We start from the raw sequence: 27,772 nt of genomic DNA on the forward strand, positions 1-27,772 counted from the left end.
TTAACAAGCATCCCAGTGGCTGGACAAACATAATATATACCATGGGCAGTTACAAATGGCGCCTAACGTGAGGCTGCTAGTTCCATCAACATCATCACTTTCACAGTGAGAAGAAACAAGACACATTCATCATACAGTCCTGACAGTCCTGATGACGAATGACTAATTCACCCCCTGGACTCATTTAATTGTCTGAACTTACAACTTGTGGGAATTTATATTTTTGTGTATCACATTCTGGACTTGTGAACTTTGACTGCAGAGCCTTTAATATCAGACATTTATTCCGTGATCCACATTCGTATATTGTGTATTTATATCTGTAAATATATACACAGTGATGCCTCGCTATTGCGCCCTTCGATTAACGCTATCTCAGCTCCAGCGTGCGGTTACGCAATTCATTTATGTACATTTTTAATAAACGCAAAGTTTTGCAATGGCAGCAAAGAATATAAGACGAAGAGGATTCAAGGAGCTGATGACAGCACTCTGGACAAGGCCTTGTTCGAGTGGTTAATTCAGTCAAGACATAAAGGTATTCTGCTTTCCGGTGAAATACTCAAGGTCAAGGCCCAGAAGATGTCAAAACAGATAAGACGGCGACGGCGATGGCTGGTTGTGGCTATTTAACGACGTCACGGAATCACGTCCATCACCGTCAGCGACAAGGCTGAATCCGCCTATGTGGAATCAGCTGCAGCCTATCCACTCATCCTTCGAGACATCATCACCACAGAAGACCTGCACAATGATCAGGTGTATATTTGCGATGAGACGGGTCTGCAGTGTCAAATGCTCCCCGACAGGAGGCTAGTTGAGAAAAGGAATGTCAAGCACAAGACAGGATTCAAGAAAGCCAAGCAACTCATTACAGTACTCCGTGCATGTAACAAGACTGGCAACCACATGTTGAAGCAACTTTTGATAGGCACATCAAAGAAACCCGGGGCCTCCACCATGTGAACCGACCTACTTTGCCAGTCAATTATAACATGCTAGCTGCAAGAGTCGGGGATTCCTACCAGGGTGTTCACTAGTCTTCAAGGCAAAATCCAAGGACAACCGGGACTATCATACCGAAATGAACGGAGCGGTATTCCTAGAATGGGTTAAAACTCAACTGGTGCTGGTATTGCCCCCCCAAGAGTCTGGTTGTCATGGACAATGCTCCATATCATGGCGTTCAGGTACCTAACACAAAAGCCCCAACGTCTAACAGTAGGAAGGGCGATATGATAGAATGATTGACACACAAAGCAATACCGTATCCACAAAAAGCAAACTAAACCTGTTCTGTATGATATTATAAAGTCTAATAAAACCACACCTGTCTTTAAAGTTGACGAGTATCTTAAAGAACATGGCCATTCAGTTTTGACTTTGCCGCCCTATCATTGCAATTTAAACCCAATAAAACTAATTTAGGGTATCATTAAATCGGATGTTGCCAGGCAAAATACAACATTCAAACTGCGGGATGTACAGAAACTGGTTCAACAATCAATAGACACCATCACGCAGGAAACGTGGCAAAAGTGTGTTGAGAAAGTTGAGAATGAAATAGAGAGACATTATTGGGATCATAGTGGATTGGACCATGCCACAATCAAGCCAGTGATCATCAGGGTAGACTCGGACAGTGACGATAGTGATTCGGACAACAGCGACACCGATTTCAAATGCACTGTCACAGCTTCAGAAACCTGCAACAGTGACTCCGATTGAACACCCAAAACGGCTTTTGAGACGACCCCCATATACGGTGCACATGCTTGTTCATTACCTGGCTGTTCCATGACCGACTGGTCCTCCCTAGTTTGGGATGGCGAAAAATGTCAACAATATGATGATCGTTTGTTAAACAATTTTTTTATTCGGGTGTCCAAAATTATGAGACAAACCATCAGAGTTGGTCTGTCCAATTCATGTCGCTGTGCACATTTTGGTTTTATTGCAATTATTAGATTTTGATTTAGTGAGCAATTCATCAGTCTCAGATGGAATCAAACAGACTGTAAATGAGTTTGACTATGGGTTTAGCAAGTCTGACACGGACATCAGACATGCTGACTTGGTGACCCATCGAATAGACCTCACAGATGAGACTTCATCTAAAGAACAATATAGACACATTCCACCCTCTATGTATCAAGAGCTCAAGTCATGACATGCCTTGCCTGTTGTCCTGGTATTCAAACATGACTCCAGTTTGTGCTTTTATATTGATTATCGAAAATTGAAAAGTCGCACAATTCGAGATTCCTATCTCTAAAGATAGGGGACACTCTTGATTCTTTTCATGGGGCAAAATACTTCTCTTGTCTTGACCTCAAAAGTGGAAATTGGCAAGTCGAAGTGGACGAGGAGCACAAAGCCCATACTGCCTTTACTGTTGGCCCACTTGTGTTTTGCGAGTGTAGCTCAATGCCTTTTGGACTAACTAATGCTCCTGCTACTTTCCAATACTTGATAGAAGGATGTTTGGGCGACATTCATCTTCTTCAACGCCTCATCATATTTTCTAAGACCTTAGATGAGCACCTTGAGAGATTACGAGCAATCTTTCAAAGACTGTGCAAGGATGGGCTGAAGCTCAAGCTCTCAAAATGCCAATTCTTGCAGACATCCGTTACATACCTAGGTCACGTGATCTCTGATCATTATTTCTTGGGCCTCCATTTTGGCTTATTTTGATTTCACTCTGCCCTTCAAATTGTACATTGATGCATGTGGGATTGCGCAATTACCCTGTTCATAATTTAGAGTTTTTGTCTCTAAAATGGGCTGTCACCATGAAATTCCAAAACTTTTGTATGGGAACTCATTCACCATAAAGACTGACAATAATCCCCTCACTTATGTCCTAACCTCTGCTAAGTTGGATACAACTGAGCATCGGTGGCTGGCAGAACTTGCTACCTATGGCTTCTCACTTGAAATGCTTTGTTCAGGTTGTCGCATGAGTCCATGGTCATACAAACTGTCTCTGCTCTCTGCGAATTGCAGACAGCCTTCCTCAATCAGACATTGTCTCCAGCCAACAGATGACAATCTGCCAGCAAGCTGATTCCTTAATCTCTTTGATGTTGGACCTTATCCGAAATGTTACGTGCCCAACCAAGGAGGCTCTCAAATCCATAGCCAGGGACACTGCATCCATTCTCCGGCAGTGGGATTCACTCAATGTCAAAGATGGTCTTCTCCACAGGCAACAACTTCCAGATGGTGTTGCACCCTAATATCAACTGATTCTTCTCCAGTCTAAAAGAGATGAGGTCATTACCCATCTACATTATGGCATGGGACATCTTGGTAGGGACAGGACCGAGTCTCTCCTTCTTACTAGCCGTGAATGATTATGGATGTGGAGAAAAGGATTCACACCTGCCAGAGGTGTTTTCTTCATAAAGCCCCTAACCAAACTAAGCGTGCACAGTTGGTAGCATCAAAAGGAATAGACCTGTGGAGTTGGTGTGCATCGAATATGTCAGCTTGGAGCCCTCCTCTTGTGGTTTTGAGAATTTCCTGTGTAACACTATTTGCCATGGGCATTTTGTGAGTCATAACAACTACACTGTTTAGTTGTTGGACATAGTGAAGGGTCAAAAGTATGTGAGCAGTTGGACACAGTTAAGACCAATTACAAGGCAATTGGCTTATGAGAATCTGTGTATTCCACGAGTTTATATGTCCAGTGGAATTACTGATACTTCTATAATGTGAAGTTAATAGGAACGACTTTTCGTCGCCTATTTATCAACAATCAAAATATCAATAATAACATAACAATCGTGTCATGTCGACACTAATCTGTGTCCACCTACTTATATCTAGATGGCCAGTATAATTGCTGACATTACAAATGTTAAGTTAATCAGAAATGACCAGCTAAGCAGAAAAATAATCGGTCAGCTGTCTGTAAAAGCAGGCAGGTTGGGCAAGCAAGACAGGGATGGCAACCATCGGAAGAAACTACCTTGTTCTCATCGCGATATGGCTGCAATACAGCCGATGCGATGTAAAATTTTAACTCACTCACTCACTCACCATCGGAAGAGCGCAGTCACCCAGCAGAAAGTGCAGACCAGGGACAAGTACTGACCAACCAAATGTCAACGTGACTTCGCCGCCTTCCTCTGCCCGACTCTGTAACTGTTGGTTCAGGTTTCTACTGTGTTAATAAAGCAACCATTCTTTGACACCACTACGACTTGTTGTTCAAAGTGCACGAGAGGTGTTACACCTGACATTACGGACCATTTCACTAAATGTGCTGTTGCCATTCCCACTCGCAACCAAACAGCACATACTATAGCCAAAGTACTGTTTGATCATTTCATTGTTCACTATGGCCTTTTCAAGAGAAGTTCCACTCGGATCAAGGCCGAAACTTTGAGAGTGATACCATCAAACAGTTGTGCAGCATATCAGGCATACTCAAAATCCGGACCAGTCCTTACAATCCGATGGAAACGGATTATGCGAGCAGTTTAATTGGACGCTCTTATGGATGGAGGAAGAGCCGCGAAAGGCAAAGTGAAAATATCCCCTTTCTCACTTAGTACATGCCTGTAACTCTTCCCTCCACGAGTCAACAGGGCTCACTCCCTTCTTCCTCATGTTTGACCGATATCCTAGGCTGCCTGTTGACCTTGTATTTGGTACATCACTGGCCAATATTTCTTCACCACCTGATATGCAGTTTGCTGCTGATATGGAGTGCAAATTACTTGAAGCTTCAAACCTTGATAGGGCTCAGGCTTAAACAGCGCAAAGCCTATAATCTGAAGGCTTGTGGAGCCGCAAGCATCAATATTGACGTTGTATTGGTGCTTAACATCAACAAACGTGGGAAGAGGAGTATTACGTGGCAACATTCCTGTGTTTCAAGTCTGTAAGGAAGGAACCAGAGAATGTTGTGTACTTCATTACAATCTACTCCTTTACATTGGTACTGGTGGTTATGTAGCCGCGTCGTGGTGCGAACACTGACTGAGTTAGCCACATAAGTGCTACCCTCTCAAATCCCCCTTGTCACTGGACTGTCTGGTCCAGACTCGATTATTAACAGACCGCCGTAATATAGCTGGAATATTGCTGAGCGCGGCGTTAAACAACAAACAAACAAACAAATATTGCGTGACAGCAGGACTTATGTTGTGACATTGATTTGGAGAGAATTATATTGCTTCCGTTTCTTTTAAGACACACGGCTGTCGTTTTCCAGTTACAGTGTGCAAAATAAGCTCTGCTGGATTCGCTCATAAAATATCAATATAAGCAATTTTCCGACTTGGTTCCATATTTGGTGGAAAACATTAAAACCTTGATAGGTTGACCAACATTAATAGCATTCGATGTTTCAGTAACGAGTGTAGAAGGTCAAATAACAAGCATTTATTTTTATTTCACCAAAGGTTTTACAATGTGAAGTACGGAAGCGTAGTAGGGCCACGGTGATTTTTTTGTCTAAGTATCTCTTACGTAGGACTTACTGTCTCTTACGTAGGACCTAGTATGGCCTAGAATCACTATCTCCTACGTAGAACTTATTATCTCCTACGTAGGACTTACTAATGAGTCCTACGTAGGAAATACTAAGTCCTACGTAGGAGATACTAAGTCCTACGTAGAAGAAAATAAGTCCTACGTAGGAGATACTTAGACCCCCCAAAAAAGATTTCACCGTGGCCCTTCTACGCTTCCGTAGTGAAGACCTCTCACTGATGCCAATTCAACACATTCAACTGAACAACTTGAGAAGGCTAACGCAGCATTGGCAGAACGACGGTCGTATAAGGCCTGTGATGCACTCATACAAACCTCCGGGTGGTTGTATGCTGTTCGTACTCTCATCCTGACCACTAACATCCCCAGGTCTTTGAACATATTTCCCGTCACAGAGGTACACTGAGTGATACATGAACGGGATACGAATCAACTTGTGCTAACAGCGGCATAAAACTCTGAACATATTTCCCGTCACAGAGGTACACTGAGTGATACATGAACGGGATACGAATCAACTTGTGCTAACAGCGGCATAAAACTCTGAACATATTTCCCGTCACAGAGGTACACTGAGTGATACATGAACGGGATACGAATCAACTTGTGCTAACAGCGGCATAAAACTCTGAACATATTTCCCGTCACAGAGGTACACTGAGTGATACATGAACGGGATACGAATCAACTTGTGCTAACAGCGGCATAAAACTCTGAACATATTTCCCGTCACAGAGGTACACTGAGTGATACATGAACGGGATACGAATCAACTTGTGCTAACAGCGGCATAAAACTCTGAACATATTTCCCGTCACAGAGGTACACTGAGTGATACATGAACGGGATACGAATCAACTTGTGCTTACAGCGGCATAAAACTCTGAACATATTTCCCGTCACAGAGGTACACTGAGTGATACATGAACGGGATACGAATCAACTTGTGCTAACAGCGGCATAAAACTCTGAACATATTTCCCGTCACAGAGGTACACTGAGTGATACATGAACGGGATACGAATCAACTTGTGCTAACAGCGGCATAAAACTCTGAACATATTTCCCGTCACAGAGGTACACTGAGTGATACATGAACGGGATACGAATCAACTTGTGCTAACAGCGGCATAAAACTCTGAACATATTTCCCGTCACAGAGGTACACTGAGTGATACATGAACGGGATACGAATCAACTTGTGCTAACAGCGGCATAAAACTCTGAACATATTTCCCGTCACAGAGGTACACTGAGTGATACATGAACGGGATACGAATCAACTTGTGCTAACAGCGGCATAAAACAAACTAGCTCACTCTTTCACAGTGAAAAGCATGTGAGGACTGATATTAGTGAGTGAGTTGGGTTTAACGCCGCTTTTAACAGTATTCCAGTTATATCACGGCGTGTCAGCTTAATGTGGGGGGAAATCCTGAAGTGATGCAGGTCTCAAACGTTTACCACTTCGGTGAAACCCACGAGCACGGTTATGGTGCTGACAAACCTAGAAACATAATCGGGCCGAACCGGGATTCGAAATACACACAAGAACACTTGGTAAAAGATTTCTGTCAATGGTGTTACCAAACCTGATTATATAAGCTGTAAGAGTTATCTTTCCTTAGACTGAGAAGTTCAGGGACCTCTCCGATACTAACACTCCAGGATGATATTGATTTTACTAATTACCACATCGTTGGGTCTCCAATCTGGCCGTAAAGCAATATATTCTAAGTCTAAGTACATGGTGCCATAACCTAAGTGACCAAACGCATGCGTGCCTGTGAGAGAGAGATTGTAGTTGTTTGTATTTGTGCATACCTGGTCGTGAGTTGATTCTTTTACCCTTGTCAAGTACTACATCGAGTGTGAGACATATACCCTAGAAGATTAAACATTCTCCATTTTGAAGAACACACAATAAACATTCTACAATGGCGTACAATGGCCCTGCCTACTCAGAAATGTCGTTAGCAAATAACTCAATATTGACATTGATTCGTTCGTACTTAGGTCTCAGTACTCACAAATCTTAATGCCTTTTTAATTACCTTGTTACGTGTATTTTCAAAACATACGTTTGTGGTTTTTGAAATATAAAATGCAAAACCCGCGGTACCGTAGAACCGTAAAAAAACGAACATCTGAAAGTGGTTTTCATATTTACTGGGCATAAATAAGTTCATTCAGAATACGAAACATGTCATGTTGTGGTAAAGAGTTTTATAATAAAATATCGATTAAGCTTAAAAGTTGAGCGGCTAAGATCAGGATTCCATAAGAGATGTGCACTTAATGATAAAAGCAACAAAATTGGTCATCATATTAAAGATAGTGTATGACATAATCTCAGTTATGGAGGCACCCAAACTTTTGACTGTGTGCGCATGCGCATTAGGTTATGAAATTATGTTCTAATTTCAACGTTTCATCTTAAAGAATCAGTCAGTTCAATCCTTAAACACAAATACATTCATAAATCATCATTTACAGGTACATACAAAGAGAAGAAATACATAATTTTATAATAAGAAATAACATTTAAAAACGATGAACACTCCCTCTATTCAAAATGACGGCTAGCAGACAGGTTTTTGGAATATGGCACTCTCTGACAAAATGTATGTATCCTTGGCTTTTATCTGATCAATATTGACTGGAAATGAAGATAATAAGTAGCAAAAAAAACTCTAGCACGATAAAACAAATGTTACGGTCTTGAAAATTTTCTTAAACTCCAAACTTAAGTGATTACTCCTTAACTTCATTTCTCAATGACAAGCAAGGGAGATAATACAAGTGGAGCATTGTAGATACACTTGCTACTCACGCACCCACTGACACATTTTCACCATGCTGAAGGTTTTGCTGTGGTGAGGTGAAATGGGGTTTAATATCGCGTTCATGATAATTTCACTCATACAGCGACGTGCATGCACGTGTATGTGTGGCTACATGTACTAGTGCGGACTTATACTGGTTTATAGTGCTATAGTGCTGAGACACCGTCCCGCAGTTTGACATGAATATCCCACTCAGACACAGTATATTGACTCCGAGACGCCCACTCCTTGTATTATTCCCTTAATACCGAACGCCAGGCAGAGCAACAACAAGTACCATCTTTTAACGTCTTGTAGTATGACGCAGCCGAGGATCGAACCTTCGAGCTTCCGCTCTCCGGGCAAACGCGTTGTCCACTGGACCACGAAGGTGTCCAATTTACGACTTACGTGCCATTCTTGAATCATCTCTCTCACGTTCTTTATGCATTGTTACAGATGTACATTGACATGAGACACAAAGAATAACTACAATAATGGTCATGAGGTTTGCAACCTGTATTTAATGTTAAATTTAATCCTAAATGTTAAATAATAAGTAATAAGTTTGATCATCTCTATTTAGCTTTTTACGCTAACAGCAGTTCATTAGCGAGATGAATTTAATATGAACTCATAGTGGGTTTAGGATAAACGGTGAAATTAGTGTCAGGTGGGTATTATCGCTTGCACTTGTCTGGTAATTATTTAATTGAGTAGTGACAGCTTAGTCAGTAATGCGTTGAAAAGCACACTGACTGTTGTTCTACTCAACAAGTCACATTTACTATGTAACATATGTCTGGGGACCAAGGACATGTCTCTTGATAACGGGTTTGTCTACTTTAAAAGGGTTCTACTTATCAAGTATGAACTAATGGCAATTAAATAGTGAGAATGAAGGGATGCACACACACACACACACACGCACGCACGCACGCACACACACACACACATATATATATATGTAGCTGGGTGGTGCGAGCCACATAGGTGCCACCTCTCACACCCCCCTGTGCATTGTGTTTCTGTCGACCATTCAAAGTACATTTTAGACATTTGCATTCTAAACGTCATGTTATTTGCACCACTGTGTTGTGAATGGGATGCTCTCTTTAACCAAGCGTGTTGCATTACGGCTGGAGCTGATTATGTTTGAGCGAGGGTATAGCCTAACCAAAAATATTGATTACATGATGAACAACACGTCTCAAGTGAAATCATCTCCTACTTAAAGTTTGCAAAAGGTATTTTTTTTAATTAGGCCATGTTTTAACTAAGGCTATGACTAGTAGTTTGAAGTGTCCTGCCACGACTGTAGGACTGTAGAGACCTCTCACACACCCCTTGTCATATATATATATATGACAAGGGGTGTGTGAGAGGTGGCACTTATGTGTCTCGCACCACCACCCAGCTACATAACCACCAGTACCATTGTATAGGAGTAGATTGCAATGAAGTACACTACATTCTCTGGTTCCTTGCTTACAGACTTGAAACACAGGAACGTTGCCACGTAATACTCCTCTTTCCACCGATGAGCAAGTTTTTGCTTCCCTCTTATGTTGACGTCACACACCAATACAGTGGCATTAACCATGCTTGTGGCTCCACAAGCCTTAAGATTATAGGCTTTGCGCATGCAGGAACTTAACGTGTCACCGACAGGAGTACTGCAGGGCAAACACCTGGTGTCGCCACTGATTTTCAGTGATTCATTCAGATTAATTTCGGCAGATAATAGAGACTGATTATTCTCTGGTTTTGGCGTTTTATATTTAAGACAGTATGATAATGGCGTGCAGCTGAAAGTTACAATACCTCATCATTTTCTATTGGAAGACATTTGAACTGTGCTTACAATGAATCTACGCTTGATGATTGTCTCATTTTGAAGTTATTAATTATGGCCGTCAAGACCTGAAGGTAATGGTCGATGTATAGTCCGACCCATTCTATGGACAAGTCGACAGCCGCAATGTCAAAAGGTCACATTCATCGTGGCGCTGTAACAGTCTATGGACAACGTGTGAAGGTTATGTTAACCGCCAAGCTGTGCGTCGTCTTTTGAAAAGTTTACAGCCACTGTGTTGAGAGCTATATAGTCTTAGTCCAGCTTACATAGGCCAGAAACAGTTCTACAGTCGCGGCAGGGCACTCTTCAAACTACTAGTCATAGCCTTAGTTAAAACATTACCTAATTAAAAAATAACTATTTGAAAAGTTTAAGTAGGAGATGTTTTCACTGGAGATGTGTTGTTCATCATGTAATCAATATTTCTGGTTAGGCTATACCCTCGCTCAAACATAATCAGCTCCAGCCGTAATGCAGCACGCTTGGTTAAAGAGAGCATCCCATTTACAACACAGTGGTGCAAATAACATGACGTTTAGAATGCAAATGTCTAAAATGTACTTGTAATGGTCGACAGAAACACACTGCGCAGTTTTACGAATTAGTTGGATTTGCATTACTTCAACCAATAATCTCCACCTATGTGTATATTGACAGTGCACTTGGTGTGTCCTCCCCTGTTCCCCGGGCTTACCGGAATCACGTGTGTAGACACTATAACGAGAAACCATTTATGTTTTATAAAATATCGCCGACTGAAAATGAACGTTTCTTCTTTTCCCGATCACGTTTAGGCACTTATTATTGCAAACATGAGCCCTGTTCAGGGGCTGTTCCGGTGTGATTGGCAATCGTGGTATGACAGGTGGCCCAATTGTCTAAATCCTCCCATTGCGTTCTTTACCAGGCTCCGGTGATTGCGGGTCCGCATACAGAACACCGGAACTTTTATTTCTCCATTCAACACCGCTCGTGATACAAGAGCAATATATAACATATTACACATTTCATATCTATAACAAGATGGATTTAATTTAGTAGATAATATTTTCAAGCACTTAATTGATATAAACTTTCATAAAAAATTCATTTCTTTCAAACTGGATGTAAAAAAAACAGAAATTGGAACAAGAGCATATTTTGTCAATAAAATACTTTAAAGTATGTCAAATTTCTGTCTTCTTTGAAAACCTCACAAGGAAAAATATTATGGAATTCGGCTGTTACACGTAATAATGTACATGTTCTATGTTCTCTCGTGATTCCATGCTAACGGCCTTTCAACGTGTAAATTATAACAAGCGGTTATGTATCAAACATTGAGTAAGAAATGGCTCTTGGGCACAGTAAATATTTCCTGAGAGCAGGATGTTGTTTACCAAATTGTTTATTGATTACCTTTCGAACAGGCTAAAATATCGCTTCTCCATTTTTTTTAAACATATCCATTAGCACTCTTTCAACAGTAATGACAACCCATTCCTTATTAAAATATTGATGTAGGAGAATTACTTCAGACAGGCCGCAATATTGAAGTAACTGTGTGTTCAAAACAGTTTAGGCAAGGGTAAACAATCAGGTTCAGCGCGATCATTAAGTTGTATAATACGTTTGGTAGTTTTTTCGAGTTTCTTTCTATTGCAATAGTATGCCAGTACTTAGCCATTCTCTTTGAAATTTGGTTATTTAAAAGTACTCTACCACGTTAACCACCCGTGAAGATCCGAGGAAGAATATGTCTTCAGTAACCCATACTTCAGTAACCCATCGTATCCCAAATGCTTGGATCAATGCTCATTATGTCAATCACTGGATTGTCTGGTCCAGACCCGACTATTTACAGACCGCCGTCATATAGCTGGAATATTACAAACAAACAAAACCTAGTTTACCATATACAATGAAGTTGGGGTGGAAGATTTTCGCTCAGAGGCAAGCTTAAATTTAATCGCACACTCTCTTTCTATAATTCCGGAATACCAAACCCCCATATTTCAGACCCATACAGGAGAATAGGTGAAATCATCGACAATCGAATGGGACAGTTCTAGCCTTTGTTTCAGTAAACAGAATTAAGCCCTTTTAGCACCATAAATCTTAACTGTGTGAATTCTATTTTCAAGAAATTTGATTCCCAGATAAACATACGAGTCCACCGTTTCTAACTGACTGTTTCCATACTTAAAGGATGGTGTATTTGTCTTATCAGTTCCACTACCAAAGACAACTATTTTGGTTTTAGATATATTAACACTGAATTTCCATTTCATACAATAATCATAGAATATATTTATTGACTTCGGGAGAGAGGTAGGGTTAACTTTAAAAAATCTGTATCCTCTGTATAAAAGGCAAGTAAGAACTGTAAACACAACAGCCGGCCGTCCTCATTTAGAACATTATACATTAACTTGGACGCGGTCCTTTTTAAGCATGAAGATTCCATATCATTGAGAAAAATCGAAAAGAGCAGAGGTGATAAATTCTCTCCTTGCCTTGATTTACAAGGTAAAAATTGATTAATTCTATTATTGATAAGCAGACACGATTAAAGTTATCGTACATATTTTGGACCAATGTTCAAAATGTAACTGTTATATCACTCATTAAAAATATATACCAGAGCCCGCTTTCCACGTATTATTTTCCAAAAATATAAGTGAGTAGATGCATTATAAAACTGCTGTCTACAGTAAGAAGTGCTTACGGAATCCTGCCTGGACCGGTGATAATATTTCACTTATTTCCAAGAAGTCATTCGACTCTTATTTAAAATACGGGTAAACATTTTCCGAGACAGCTCAGTGTGGTTATTGGCCTGTAGGAGTTCGGATACATAGAGTCGCCCTTTTTCATGGACAGATCTAATGGCCCCATTTAGCCATTGCTCATTTAGCCCAGCTGGGAGAACAAGATTAAAGAGATCTTCATAAAATGATGCACGCATGTCAAAAGAGCCACTGATACAGTCGTTTTTCTACACAATCAAGGCCTTCCGCCTTGCTTCGTTTCAATGATATGTTTCATTGCAGCTGTAGCTTCTTCTAACGAAATAGTATCATTTAAATGATCATACAGACAATTGTCTATGTTTAGCTTTTCCATATCATCAGCTATGTCACTGTCATTATACTGTCTTGAATGAGTAAGTGAGTGAGTTGTGTTTTAACGCCGCTTTTACCAGTATCCCAGTCATATCACGGCGTGTCAGCTTAATGTGGGAGGTAAGCTCGAAGTGATGCAGGTCTCAGACGTTTACCACTTCGGTGAAACCCACGAGCACGGGTATGGTGCAGACAAACCTAGAAACATAATCGGGACGAACCGTGATTCGAACCCACAATCATACGTTTCTGGCGTACCCAAGGGACGCAGCTCTGCACAGCGAATTCTGGCGCCTTAGACGACTGGGCCACACGTGCTCCCTATTCTGTCTTGAGGTTATAGCTTTAAAAAATCATAGAATTCTTCCGTGTCAGGTACTTTATCACTTTTCTCCCTATAGTCTTTGGGATTTAACATTTTCCAAAAGAATCACTTCTAAGTTTGTTACTTATTTCATTCCTATGTTTATTTATGATTTTATTTTGACATGTTTTTCTTAAGCTCTTGCGTAATTCCGGTAGTTTACTTTGTAAATTATGCTTCTATTCTTTTTAAAACGTGTTCTGGCTTTTTAGTAATGTTTTCTCATTATTTTGCCCGATGTTTCGAACCATAGTTTATTCCGTTCTTATTCTGCCTGGGCGAGTGACACACTTTGTAATGTCTCCTTGTATGTGGCCTTATCTTGCACGTGCGCTATGTCCGGGGCTGACTCCACACAGCGACTGATTTGCTCAGCTCCGTAACATCACTATTTTACAGAATAGGTCAACTGACTTACGGTTTGGGTTAGTTAAATGACTTTGATATTGGATATCGTTTAAGCCAGTAACAGCCTGCATGTTTTTATCTTTAACTATGTGGGTTTGGGGGATACGTTACGGGGCGGTGTGCATTTGAGTAAAAGGGGTGGGGGAGGGGAGGGGAGGGGAGGGGAGGGGAGGGGGAGAAGTCATCAGTCTGCCAATGCATGAACACGGGTAATCACACTGGAGCATCTGGCACATAGTCTACCACACTTCTGTCCTTATATGGTGGTTTACCTGGGAAGCTATCCTTGCCAATACGCCCGTTGCAGAAGAACATACTTAGGTTTTTGCATGCATCTAGCATCTCATAACCACAGTGATTTATTCTTGCTTCATCTTGTGTATACCGCGTGTGTGGCACTTTTAACGCAAGAAGATTCTCCCTGGTTATCATCCTTTGTTTGTCAGCATCATACCCTGACGTGTTAAAGGATGTCCAGCAGTGATTCCTGTGTTATTGATTTGTAGCATTCACGTCATTCAGTTCTACTGAATCGTGACGGTGTATATAGGAAGCAGGTACACGTGCACTTAGTTGATCTATTCAACCAGGATTCCACACGAGGGGCACGTGCAAATAGAACAATTAGTTTCATAATGAGTAAGTGAGTGACTTTGGTTGAAACAATATCGGAGTGTGCTATTTTGAAGTGATGGAAGCCTTAGACGTTAACAACGTGAAACCAACGAGCACGCACGTATGGTCCTAAGAAACCTAGAAACATTACCTGTGTATTTTTTGGTTTAACAGTGATTGTAGCTGTGTTGCATTGTTTCTGTTGGGATTCAGTAGAGGCTCGTGGCATTGTGTTTGGACAGTGATCAGTCGTCAGGAAATTACTATATTTAGATGCTAGTGTGCAAGCTCCTTCCCAGCGCGTGACACCTTCGTTACACTCTCGGTAACATAGTATAGAGAGCTCCGCGAACGGGATATCGCTGTGAGGAGCTTGGCTAGTGTGGTGTGTCAACTTCCGGTCCGGTATACGGCGGACGTTGATGGTATGTTATGGACATTTCTTTAATGTTCTAGTACCGTTATATTGGTGAGGGCTCTGTATAGAAATTCCCAGTAGCTTGTAGGTTGTATGTGAGGGGACAAAGGCGTGTTAACGTATCTCTCAAGTACTTTCATAACATCGGATGTGAGCTTTCATGTGAGGATCCTCGATTCCCTGTCTAACCTATCTCGGAAACTTGACCACTGTCGCCGCTTGGTGAATATAAATTTATATTATTATCAATGACTTTTGCTATCACCACTGTATTTGTATATTAGATGCTGACCACTGACATCATATTATTTATTGCCATGGAATATAGTACTACTGTTGTGTACTGCCATAATGTGCCATTGTAATTGTTGTGCAGTAATTTGTATTGAGTGAGTGAGTGTGTTGGGTTAAACGCCGCTTATAACAGTATTCCAGTGATATCGCGGCGTGTCAGCTAAATGTGGGAGGAAAGCCCGAAATGATGCAGGTCTCAGACGTTTACCACCTCGGTGAAACCCACGAGCACGGGTATGGTGCTGACAAACCTGGAAAAATAATCGTGGCGAACCGAGATTCAAACCCACAATCATAGGTTTCTGGCGTGCCTAAGGGACGCAACTCTGCACAGCGAATCGCAGCGCCTTAGATGACAGGGACACCCGTGCCCCCGTAATTTGTATTGATTTGTAAACATAGTTAATTGTTGTAATACATTTGTTGATTGTTTACCGCTTGTTTGTTGTTTGTTTGTTTCACCCTTGGTTATTTTTCGTACAGATTTCTGGGTTATCATATTGTTTCAATTTGGGAATCGACACGTAACACCTGTAATTGTTGGTTCGAATCCCAGATTCGCCCAGATCATGTTTCTTTGTGAACGAATGTTCACATCGCCTCCAGAGCACCAAGAATTGGCGCATGATGATCGAACAGAGGCCTTTGTTGTGACGAGTAGACATTGAGCACTCGGCTACTCGTCATTGTATTGTCATGAATGATGATACAAGCCCTATAATAAACAATGTCATGAGACACACACACTACAGTTGGTATACAATAGAAACATACTCACTTCAGATACCTGAGCCAGCTGTTGTCCGTGACGCTGAATCGGTTGTTTTCCTGAAAATGGTGAACATACTTTCGTCACTCAAAATGCAAATTATCTGAAATCAAACCAACTACAAATAAAACACAGAGTTAACTACCAACTGGAACAGAATCCCATTAAAATTTAATGTTGTCGTGGGCAATGTCAATCACTTTTCTGTCCTTTCTATTCAGATGTATCGCTACTATTGATTGTAATTCGTTTCTTTGTATTTGCTCATTAGACTATGCTAACATAGAAATCTTGTATTACAAAAACGTGTATCTGTCCTGAAAGAGCCCCTTCCTCCTGAAGCTGATCGACAGCCAGCTAGGCATACCTATCATTATCACTAAATTAGTTTTGATCCAGTGAAATGCACACAATCAAACAGCATGATGCAGGACTATCAGTATTCTGTAATGTCTTTGTCGGACTTAATGCATAACTATCGAACTTCAACCTTTACTGAATGACATTATTCCATTTTGAATAGACACGTTATCATTGTGTTAACCATGTTTCCGTGTAATAACTTCAGAGTTGCTGTTGAATGTGAAAAACTCCACGTACCGATCGCTTCTGTTTATTCTGCCATGCCAGAGGCTTTGATTCTAATGAGGGTGAATTACATGTATTGTTGACATGTGACAGCTATTCCTAACCGAGAAGAGAATGTTTCGCTAATCATCTCATTTTGATGTACTACCGAGCATGCTCTTTCTACTAAGATTTCGACGATCATGTCATGCGACTGTTGCTCAAAAGTTGTTTGATCAAACTTACTACATTCAAGGCCTCTGCAAAGCTTTTTATGGTAGGCATGTGAAGGATGTTTCCAATTTTGAAGCATCGGTGACCAAAATGTCTGATGCAATTCCCCACATTGACCATATGTTCCCCGTTTATTCAGCTGAACAGTTGACATGACTATGCATGTGTTTGTGACGAATACCACTGGTGGAGGATCTGTTTATAGTCGGATTTTTTTACGATTATGGTAAGAATATTTATGCTGTATATTGTATGCAACATCAATATAGGATGAGGTGTGTAACAATAGCGTTGCCATTGACTGGACGCTACGCTATTGACAGTCGCCATGCCGCCATTAGCAGCTGTTATCTTAGTGTGGCGACATCATTGTTTGTGAATGCATTAGTGAACAAAAGGTGTGCTAGTTGAATGTATGGTTAGAGTAATCAAAACAATTAATTTTAGAAGAGAAGATTTGTTTACAAACAAATAAATGCAATAATAAAGACTTTCAAATATATAAAATATAAACTAGACGATTAGAATGATGTTCACTCAACATATGATACTCTTTAGATCTTATGTGTTCAAAACTTGATAAGATTGATGACTTTGTTGCTACGCAACGAAAAAGTAATCCCGGAAGTAAGTCAAAGCAAAAGCCTGATTCTGGTGTGGTGAACTTAAATGTTTATGTTATATGACATATGTAATTATGAGAGAACATTTTCAATGTAAGTTTTCAATTAAATGTAAAAATCGGAAAGCCAAGTGTACAAAATCAAGGAAATCATGTGATAGACAACTCTGAAAACAAAAGCGCCTGTATCAAAGGACAGAACAATAACGACTGGTGGACAAGTTTAATGAGAATGATTCTAGGGAACTTGGGAAGATACTCGGGGGTTGCAGTGAGAGATCCACTATAATCCCATGATACGCGAATCAAGAAGGGGCCATTTCAAGTTGTATGAGATGCTTGGAAAACAATTACAGATCTCCTTTTGTGGAAACACATGCTAATCATTTCGAGGATCATCATTACAACAACATCAGTGAAGAATTGAATAATGATTCAGCCTCTACTGACGATTAGATTCTTCCGCGTTAAATTCATCTACTACTCGCGCTTAAGTAGAAGATGTCATCTCCAGATCTAAACGTTGAATATCAATTTGACACCACGATGGGGCGATAAATAATACAGGATGTGTTCATATTTTTCACAGGATATTAACATTTTATTTTTGCCAAGACATGGTAAAGTGTCTAATGCATCCTATAAAGAGATCGGACACAGACACTAGGGATATCGTGGCATCTCGCTGATATCAATACCATGTAAAATGTATGCCGATGTACTAAATAAAAGCGACAAAATCCTTTCCATATTCATTAGAAAGCAGAGTCGATTGTACGATTCCGACTATATCTTGTAGTTTATGAATCACTATCAAATTGGGATGATACCAGGGGTTCGCGAAAAGGTGAGCGTGTCCTGCCTCAACGGTGGCACCAATAACAAACACAAGCAAAGGCAAGTCAAATGTTAGCCTGAAAAAACACGGGAACATATGGCACAAGTCAAAATAGGGAATTGCATTGGACATCATCGGTCACTGATGCGTCAAATTGGGAAATGTCCCAACAGGTCTACCATTAAACATTTTGAAGGCTTTACTGAGGCCTTGAATGTAACCTTGATCAAACAACTTCTGAGCAAGAGTCGTATGACGCTCTTTGAAATCTTGGTAGAAAGAACATGCTCGATTGTATCTCAAAAGATGTGAAATGGAAACACCATAGGCTGGAGCTGCTGGAATATGGCTCGACATGAAGAGAAAGTTGACTATTGGAAAGATGAAGTCGTCCCTCTTGTCATACAGTCTTGTGGAGAATGTTTTGTCACTCTAAATCTATAAGCATGCATTTCAGTGAATGGTTAAAAGACGGGGACCTCTTGGGTGTTGAACAGAACGGCTTCCGAAGATACAGGTGCACACAGGAACATTTGTTTACTCCTTATTCAGTATCACATAACCGCAGGGTATCCCTCCAACGTTTGTATGCTAATATCGATGCAATGAAAGCATTTGACAAGATCAATAGATACTGTCTATTGTATAAGCTCAAGAAACGCGGTATTATGGGAAAATTCTAAAAGGCAGTTGTATGTATGTACGGGTATACGAAGGGTTTAAATTCGCCTTAACGATTACCACACGGATGTGTTCGCAGTCAATACTGGCGTGAGACAAGGTTGTGTACTGTCTCCTGCATTATTCTCCGTATTCATCAATGCTTTTGCTCACGAAATAAACAATCTTGAATGTGGTGTCACATTCAATAGTCAATGTCTTTTGTATGCCGATGATATACCACTTATAGCGACGAGAACCGCATGTGGAATGTGATGAGCACTTGGTGTTCCAAATGGCGCATGCATATTAACTTCGACAAGACAAGAATTGTTCATTATCCTCCAAATGCAGCTTATATATCCTCTTACGTTCAAGATCGAGAGCGAAATTGTGGACTATACTCATACATATAAATACCTCGGATTTTGGCTTGAAGATAACTGAGATCTAAAATTCGCAGCAAAGGAACTCGCGAAATCAGTAAAGCGAGCTCTCGGTGTCATGATTATGAAGTTTAAGTTGGTCGGAGAAATGACTTATAACGCGTGCAACTCTTTATATGGAAATCTTGTTGAGCCTATTCTGTCCTCTGTTACAGCAATCTGGGGCACTCGGTTATCAGCATTCAGCACTGTGCATTTAGATTCTTGTTGGGAGTGGGATGCATGACCTCAAACCTTGCCGTCAGTGCTGAGGTGGGCTCATTAGCATCATTAACCAGACAACGAATAGAACCAATGCGATTTTGAAGAAACTGTTTGTTGTTAACTCTGATCGATTTATTTTTGCTGTTAATATCTGGTCCAAACATTTAACCAAAACCATGGACAAGCTATGTGTTTACCATCCTTCAAAGTTCTGGACGTCCTGTTCCGGATGTGTATAGCTCTACTGGAGATTTTTAATCCATTTAAGAATGTTTAATACTAAGATGTGCAGACAAACTGATATCAGATCTTTGAAACTATCGAGGACAGGTAAATGGTAACACTTCGTACCAATAGATCGATGAAGTGTAATCCTAATATACGAGGGGCGTTCAATAAGTTTTCCAACTTCAATATAATCAAAGTCGCAGAATATCTTTCACTTTTATTTTTAAATATAATCTCCATTCACCTCAATACACTTATTCCATTTGTCCTTCAAGCTTTTAATACCACTTATATAGAAATCCGCAGATTTGCCCTCTAACCACGCCTCTGTGGCAGCCTTTATGTCCTCGTCATCCTGCAAGCGTCTTCCACGTAGGGCAGGTTTCATTTGCAGGGACAGGAAATAGTCACTGGGGGCTAAAGCTGGGCTGTAGGATGGGTGATTTAACTGTTCGAATCCACTTTCACATATGGCGGCCTGTGCAATTCTCGACTTGTGAACCGGAGCGTTGTCATGCAAAAGTAGAATACGGCGTGTTTACATCCCACGGCGTTTCTGGCGAATAGATTTTCGCAAATCTTTCATTACATTAGCATAATACTGTCCATTGATTGTAGTTTTTGGTTGCATGTAATCAATCAGTAATATGCTTCTTACATCCCAAAATATGGTGGCCATTACCTTGCCAGCCGATAGTTGAATGCGAAACTTCCTCGGAGGTGGAGAATTGGGGTGCTTCCATTGCATGGATTCCAATTTTGTTTCTGGGTCCCAGTGGTGCATCCATGTTTGATCACCTGTCATTAGACGAGAAAGAAATCCGGCTTCATCAGCAGTATAGAGATCCAGGAGGTCTCGGCAACTTTCAATTCTCTAATGGCGATCTTGAGCTCTGAGGTTTCTAGGTAATCATCTTGCAAATACCTTGGACATATCCAGGTGGCTCATGAATGATGGTTACAATAATTCCAATTGATATTTGGAATTCCCTAGAAAGTTCAGATACTTTCACTCGTCGGTCAGACAAAATTCTTCTTTCTATAGTAGCAATGGTTTCCGTTTGGGTTGATTTCTTTCGCTTTTCATCCCTACTTGGTAAGGAACTTTATTACCGAGCGTTGTTCATGTTTGAGAGAATCCATGATTGTGACCACCCTTAGGGAATGAAGCCATCACATCTAACTTACTGTTGTGTCTGGAACTTGTTATAACACGTGTCAACTTGATGTTATGACTAGTGTCACACCTGCCACAAGTTGACATTGTTTGTGCAAACACAAATGCCCAAGTTGCAAAAAATATTGAACGCCCCTCGTAGATGTAGCTTGAGATACGTTTCATTACCATTGGAGACAGAACTCCGACACCCACCGACAACACTACAGAAGCGTAAGTGCAGTTATTTAAGAAATGAAATTCATATTGTGTTGGTTCACTGTCGGATGAATGTTTTGAACCGTGCAAGTTAAAATCGTGAAAACGCAAGAGCGTTTACACAAGATTTTAACGTGGACGAACCACTGCGACATACCCTCTGCCTGGGCTTTCAGGGAAGAAGCCATGTGCAAAGACTCTAGCCACTGTAGCCCTAATGATGTACTTAATATATTAGTAATTGGACCGTCCTCGCTGTAATTTCATTATGTATTATGTACATGTATCTTGTATATATACACATGCACAAAAGTTACACATGCGGAATCGTCTGATATGGTGTCGTGCCCGTAGTCGATGGAACTTGGCCAACTGGAGAAAGATCCATTGGTTTGACGAGTATCGAATGCTGCTACGAACTGTTGATGGTCGAATACGTGTTTGGAGGCAACGTAACACTCGTTTGGCACCAAGGAACATCCAGAAGACCTTAGCATATGGCGAGGGGTCTGTCATGATATGGGGTTGTGTTTCCTTCGGCTGCAAACTTCCGCTGGTGACAATTCGTGGCCAACAATACCAAGGTGCCGTTCTTCGTCTAGTGGTAGTCCCTCATTTTGACAACCATTCTCTTCAGACAAGACCTGTTTACATGGACGACAAAGCTAGACCACACAGATCTCGGGCAGTTTTGGCTTATTTGCGTCAAGAAGCTATTGCCACTCTTCCTTGGCCGGCCTGTAGTCCGGATCTTAATCCGATTGAGCATCTCTTGGACATTCTTGGCCGGTAAATCAGACATCGTGATCCTCCAGTTCAAAATCTCGCTGGACTTGAAGCCGCACTTCATGAAGAATGGATCCGTTTGCCTCAGAGATGCATTCAACGACTTGTAATGAGTATGAGGCGTAGGGTTGAAGCTGTGGTCAATGTCCGTGGATCATACACATGTTACTGACGTTTCTGTCTTGCAATAGACTCTGCACTCCCTCGGGTGTCTATGTGACACCTGATATGGTCTGCTGATATCATGACAGTTACATGACAAAAAAAGTTTTTCAATGTTTTCTAATCCTTCAATTTCTGGTCTTCGGTAAAATTCCATTCTGCTCATATTCTTTTGGAACACAAGATAAACTTGCTTTGGGACAACTTTTGCATCACATGCGGTTTACATATACGGCTTATAAAAATCGTACATCTCGTTATAATAGTCATCATTAAGTGTCAAAAGTAACAGCTCACAAATATGGTGGGTGGCGCTTAACTTTTGTGCATGTGTATATAAGTATATTTTACCCTTTTATATAATATTGTGCATATATGATTACCAGTGTCTCATAGGGATTAATGGCCGTATATTGCAATACATGGCTTTATTATGTTTTTTGATTAATTGCAATATGTGACTTAAATAAAACAATTATCTTCTTCTTCCTCATCTTCTTCATTATCTTGTCATCATCATATCAGACCACACACAGGCACGTGTGTGTACTAAGAGGCAGTGATGAGTTGGACTTGACAATACATGAATCTCTGCTTCCATGCAACATCGATATAGAAAGTGGTGTGTAACAATAGCATTGACATAAGCCTCTTCGCGTAACGTGGAACTCATCAAGATAATACAATCACGGCATTGTCATTTTGGCTGTAGGGCTTCAACGGGGGTCCGATTACATAAATTGAAAAAAGCCTTTTAATAGCTTATTATTATTGTCGATTAACTAAGTAGGACATTGGGTTGAGGTAATACTGACCAGAAGTATAACCTTCATGTTGTAAAACAGTTTGACTGGGCGCTATGTTTGGGAAACGTTGCCTGTTGCCGGTACATTAGCAGCTGTTAACTAAAAGCGGCGACATCATTGTTTGTGAATGCATTAGTGAACAATACTTGAGTTTATGGTTAGAGTAATCAAAACCATTAATGTTAGAATAGAAGTTTTTTTTCTCTTAATTGATCACATATTTGCCAAACAAGCAACGTGAGCTGAAATCGTCTTGCAATTCGAAAGACTAAGTGGGTGAGTGAGTTGGGTTTAGTGCGGCTTTTAATAGTATTCCAGTTACATCGCGGCGTGTCATCTTGGTGTGGACGGAAAGCTCGAAGTGATGCAGGTCTCAGGTCTCAGACATTCAACACTTTTGTAAAACCCACGAGCACGGGTATGGTGCTGACAAACCTGGAAACATAATCGGGGCGAATTGGGATTCGAACCTACAAAAAAAGGTTTTACGGCGAATTGCAGCGCCTCAGACCCCGAACTCCCGAGAGACTAAGAACGCCGGAAATACGTGTAGAAAACCAATGAACATTAATATTTCAAGCACTGATCGAACACTTTTGAAACGTAACATTTTAAGGACTTTTCTATGGCAAAATATGACTACCATCCTTTTGTGTTTTGCGTTTATTCAGGAATAAATTCATATTTTAAAAACAAAACAGCCCCAAATGGCCTTCAGAATTATATATAATATGCATACGTTTCCAAAGACACCTTTCGAAGGTCTTGCAAGCTAGACGCACTACATAGGCTTTGAATAAAATGACTCGTATCCCCTTGAAGCTGTATTGGTTTCAAGACGTAGAAAGACAGACCCTCTTATAAAAACGGACATGTATTTTACAGAAAATGAGCAGATGTTTCGTAATTTTCATAAACCATACGAGTTGTTGCCATTGTCCTCCCACTCAACAGTTCACCCGCGGACATCCTCTATACATATATAGCTTGCACAGTATACACTGTGGTCTGTGTATTACCAACTAATATCAATCTACAAAGTGATAAATATTTTGATAGAATCGCCGCGTGACCAGCTACGTCACTGCAGTTTGTGGAGTATTTGTCGGCCCTGTGTTCACAATGTGGTCAAGACTCTCTACGGGATAACACCTGACGGTATTGAATAACGCTTCGATATGTCAGTTATGACGGTGCATATTCGCAAAAGGTGAAGTATGAAGTTATAGTATGGCTATTCGAATAATGCTCAGACCCTAGTCTTGTATACCACCAAATCGGCCGTGAAAACAGCAGTTAGATTAAAACTAAAGATATACTCTGTATAAACAAACGTCGTATCTATAAGTGCACCCTTAACATTAAATTAGTATTCATAATTGTAAAATCTGTCTATGAATGATATTACTTTAAAGTATAAAACTATGCGGGTCAATTAATATATTGATATCATCTTCCTCTTGACAATGTTCAATAAACTAGCAGATGAAAGGTTTTCTGAAATACATATATCGACTGTTCTGTATGATTGATTTGATCAAAAGAAGTGTAAACTTCATTAACAAACATATCAACATGGTGCACATCTAACCAGTATTGACAGAGATTTGGTCGTGAAGTGATAATAGTGGTTTGTGATACCGGTCTGTTTCTATAGCTATCAGTTTCTAGATATAATATATTGATTTGGTTCATTACTTCCACCCCAAACACCGTTAACGATCCCGTGTCAATACAGCAAAGGTTCTTCAGCAAAGAGACGGAGACTCAGGGTGACAGTTTGCTTCTACGAATACACATTGCTTTATATATGTACATCGATAGTTATTTTCGTATTCTTTAGTAGACAATATTAAAACATTAAAGAAGGTATAGGTATAGGTAGCATAAGTATGATATGTTGGTGCTATAAAATGGGCTCTAAGATCGTCATATGTGTTGCACATCAAAATATAATGATATTCGTCTTCTATATAGATCTCTTTACATACAACACAAATTCAATCTTTTCTCTTTTCTATCTTTTCTTTGGTAAACTTTCCTGATGCAATTCTAAGGCGATGGGATCTGCATCTAAACTGTGCGTCTAAACATATAACATTCTAGAGCTAAGATATAATATTCTGTTTTGAAGATTAATTTATACAAGTAATAAATATATGATTATGTGTTATCAGTTAACGCACGAGTCATATAATTAATTCTCTAAACGCTCTAATCCATAAAATAAATTCTTCTTTCGAAACTAATCGCAGAGTTAAGTCTCGTTGTTCAATGCCCCATTCCCTATATTAACAGGCCAGTGTCTAAAACAACACCGAATGAGCGGGTTGCGTTTAAAGTCAATTTGGACGGTATTTAGTTGTATCATGACGCGTCAGCGTGATGGGGCTAGGCGTTAACTAGTGGAACCCCCGAAATAACTTATGAGATACTGTGGGCACCCAATATGACCCAAATAAGCCATATTTGATAGAATTCAAACAAAAACACATACCTTTATCATATACTTTGTGCTAGTGACAGCAGGATGTGATGTTCTCTTAGTTATAGCCAGTAAATGGACGTGTCTGGCTTCGCATTCCGGGAGTGTGTAGGAACACAAGATGGCTACAGACTGACAACAGGATAATACTCTGATCAATGTTAATTATCTTCATCGAAGAATAAATATCACCAATCAACTAGCCCTTGTAGTGATTGCATAACAAGACTGAACGTCGATAGTACATGTAGCAGATATCTGCATTTGAAATACTTTCCCACCTGCACTTTTGTTTTCGTGTAGCGTACCAACGTCATACAATAGATGAATAAATAATATATGTATATGATTCAGTGGTCACAATGTCCTGTCCGTCCATTGTATATGGAATGTGACAATCAGGGTCATACTTATCAGTTCATGTTATTTAACAATGCATTAGTTGAAATGAGTTCATAATCGAAAAGCACTTACGAAAGTAAATTACGGCTAACGACAGGTATGTAACAGAATGTTCAAATATATATATATATATATATATTGTAATACTTCATCGTTGCCGGCTAATGACAGCTCGGTAGTTTAATACAGTTATTCGTAGAAACACTGCAAACTTAAGGTTCAAAGCAACACTATGATACAGGTATCAAAACTTCATTATCGAATAACCATTTCCTGTTTGTTTCATTTGTAATCAACTTTAAACATGGGTGTATGCTTTCATTGTTTCATTTGTAATCACCATCAAACATGGGTGAAAGCTTTCATTGTTTCATTTATTCATTTTTACATAAATTGAAAGAAGCCTTTTAATAGCTTATTATTATTGTCGATTAACTAAGTAGGACATTGGGTTGAGGTAATACTGACCAGAAGTATAACCTTCATGTTGTAAAACAGTTTGACTGGGCGCTATGTTTGGGAAACGTTGCCTGTTGCCGGTACATTAGCAGCTGTTAACTAAAAGCGGCGACATCATTGTTTGTGAATGCATTAGTGAACAATACTTGAGTTTATGGTTAGAGTAATCAAAACCATTAATGTTAGAATAGAAGTTTTTTTTCTCTTAATTGATCACATATTTGCCAAACAAGCAACGTGAGCTGAAATCGTCTTGCAATTCGAAAGACTAAGTGGGTGAGTGAGTTGGGTTTAGTGCGGCTTTTAATAGTATTCCAGTTACATCGCGGCGTGTCAGCTTGGTGTGGACGGACAGCTCGAAGTGATGCAGGTCTCAGGTCTCAGACATTCAACACTTTTGTAAAACCCACGAGCACGGGTATGGTGCTGACAAACCTGGAAACATAATCGGGGCGAATTGGGATTCGAACCTACAAAAATAGGTTTTCCGGCGAATTGCAGCGCCTCAGACCCCGAACTCCCGAGAGACTAAGAACGCCGGAAATACGTGTAGAAAACCAATGAACATTTATATTTCAAGCACTGATCGAACACTTTTGAAACGTAACATTTTAAGGACTTTTCTATGGCAAAATATGACTACCATCCTTTTGTGTATTGCGTTTATTCAGGAATAAATTCATATTTTAAAAACAAAACAGCCCCAAATGGCCTCCAGGATTAAATATAATATGCATACGTTTCCAAAGACAGGGAGGTCATCCACCTTTCGAAGGTCTTGCAAGCTAGACGCACTACATAGGCTTTGAATAAAATGACTCGTATCCCCTTGAAGCTGTATTGGTTTCAAGACGTAGAAAGACAGACCCTCTTATAAAAACGGACATGTATTTTACAGAAAATGAGCAGATGTTTCGTAATTTTCATAAACCATACGAGTTGTTGCCATTGTCCTCCCACTCAACAGTTCACCCGCGGACATCCTCTATACATATATAGCTTGCACAGTATACACTGTGGTCTGTGTATTACCAACTAATACCAATCTACAAAAATATTTTGATAGAATCGCCGCATGACCAGCTACGTCACTGCAGTGTGTGGAGTATTTGTCGGCCCTGTCTTCACAATATGTTCACAATGTGGTCAACACTCTCTCCAGGATAGCAACTGATGGTATTGAATAACACTTCGATATGTCAGTTATGACGGTGCATATTCGCAAAAGATGAAGTTATAGTATGGCTATTCGAATAATGCTCAGACCCTAGTCTTGTATACCACCAAATCGGCCGTGAAAACAGCAGTAAGATTAAAACTAAAGATATACTC

The 27,772-nt window shown here is 40.2% G+C and overlaps 1 protein-coding gene across 1 annotated transcript in view; it reads right to left on the reverse strand.

Moving 5' to 3' along the window:
* LOC124119731 overlaps positions 1–27,772 on the reverse strand; it is a 96,869-nt gene that overhangs the window by 64,727 nt on the left and 4,370 nt on the right. Inside the window, exon 2 of the mRNA XM_048381370.1 lies at positions 16,176–16,225. Within this exon, the coding sequence (XP_048237327.1) occupies positions 16,176–16,225 (50 nt within the window). The remainder of the gene's footprint in view (positions 1–16,175; positions 16,226–27,772) is intronic.

Source organism: Haliotis rufescens, unplaced genomic scaffold (assembly GCF_023055435.1).
Source record: "Haliotis rufescens isolate VD_foot unplaced genomic scaffold, xgHalRufe1.0.p SCAF_1, whole genome shotgun sequence".
NCBI classification, from domain to species: domain Eukaryota; kingdom Metazoa; phylum Mollusca; class Gastropoda; order Lepetellida; family Haliotidae; genus Haliotis; species Haliotis rufescens.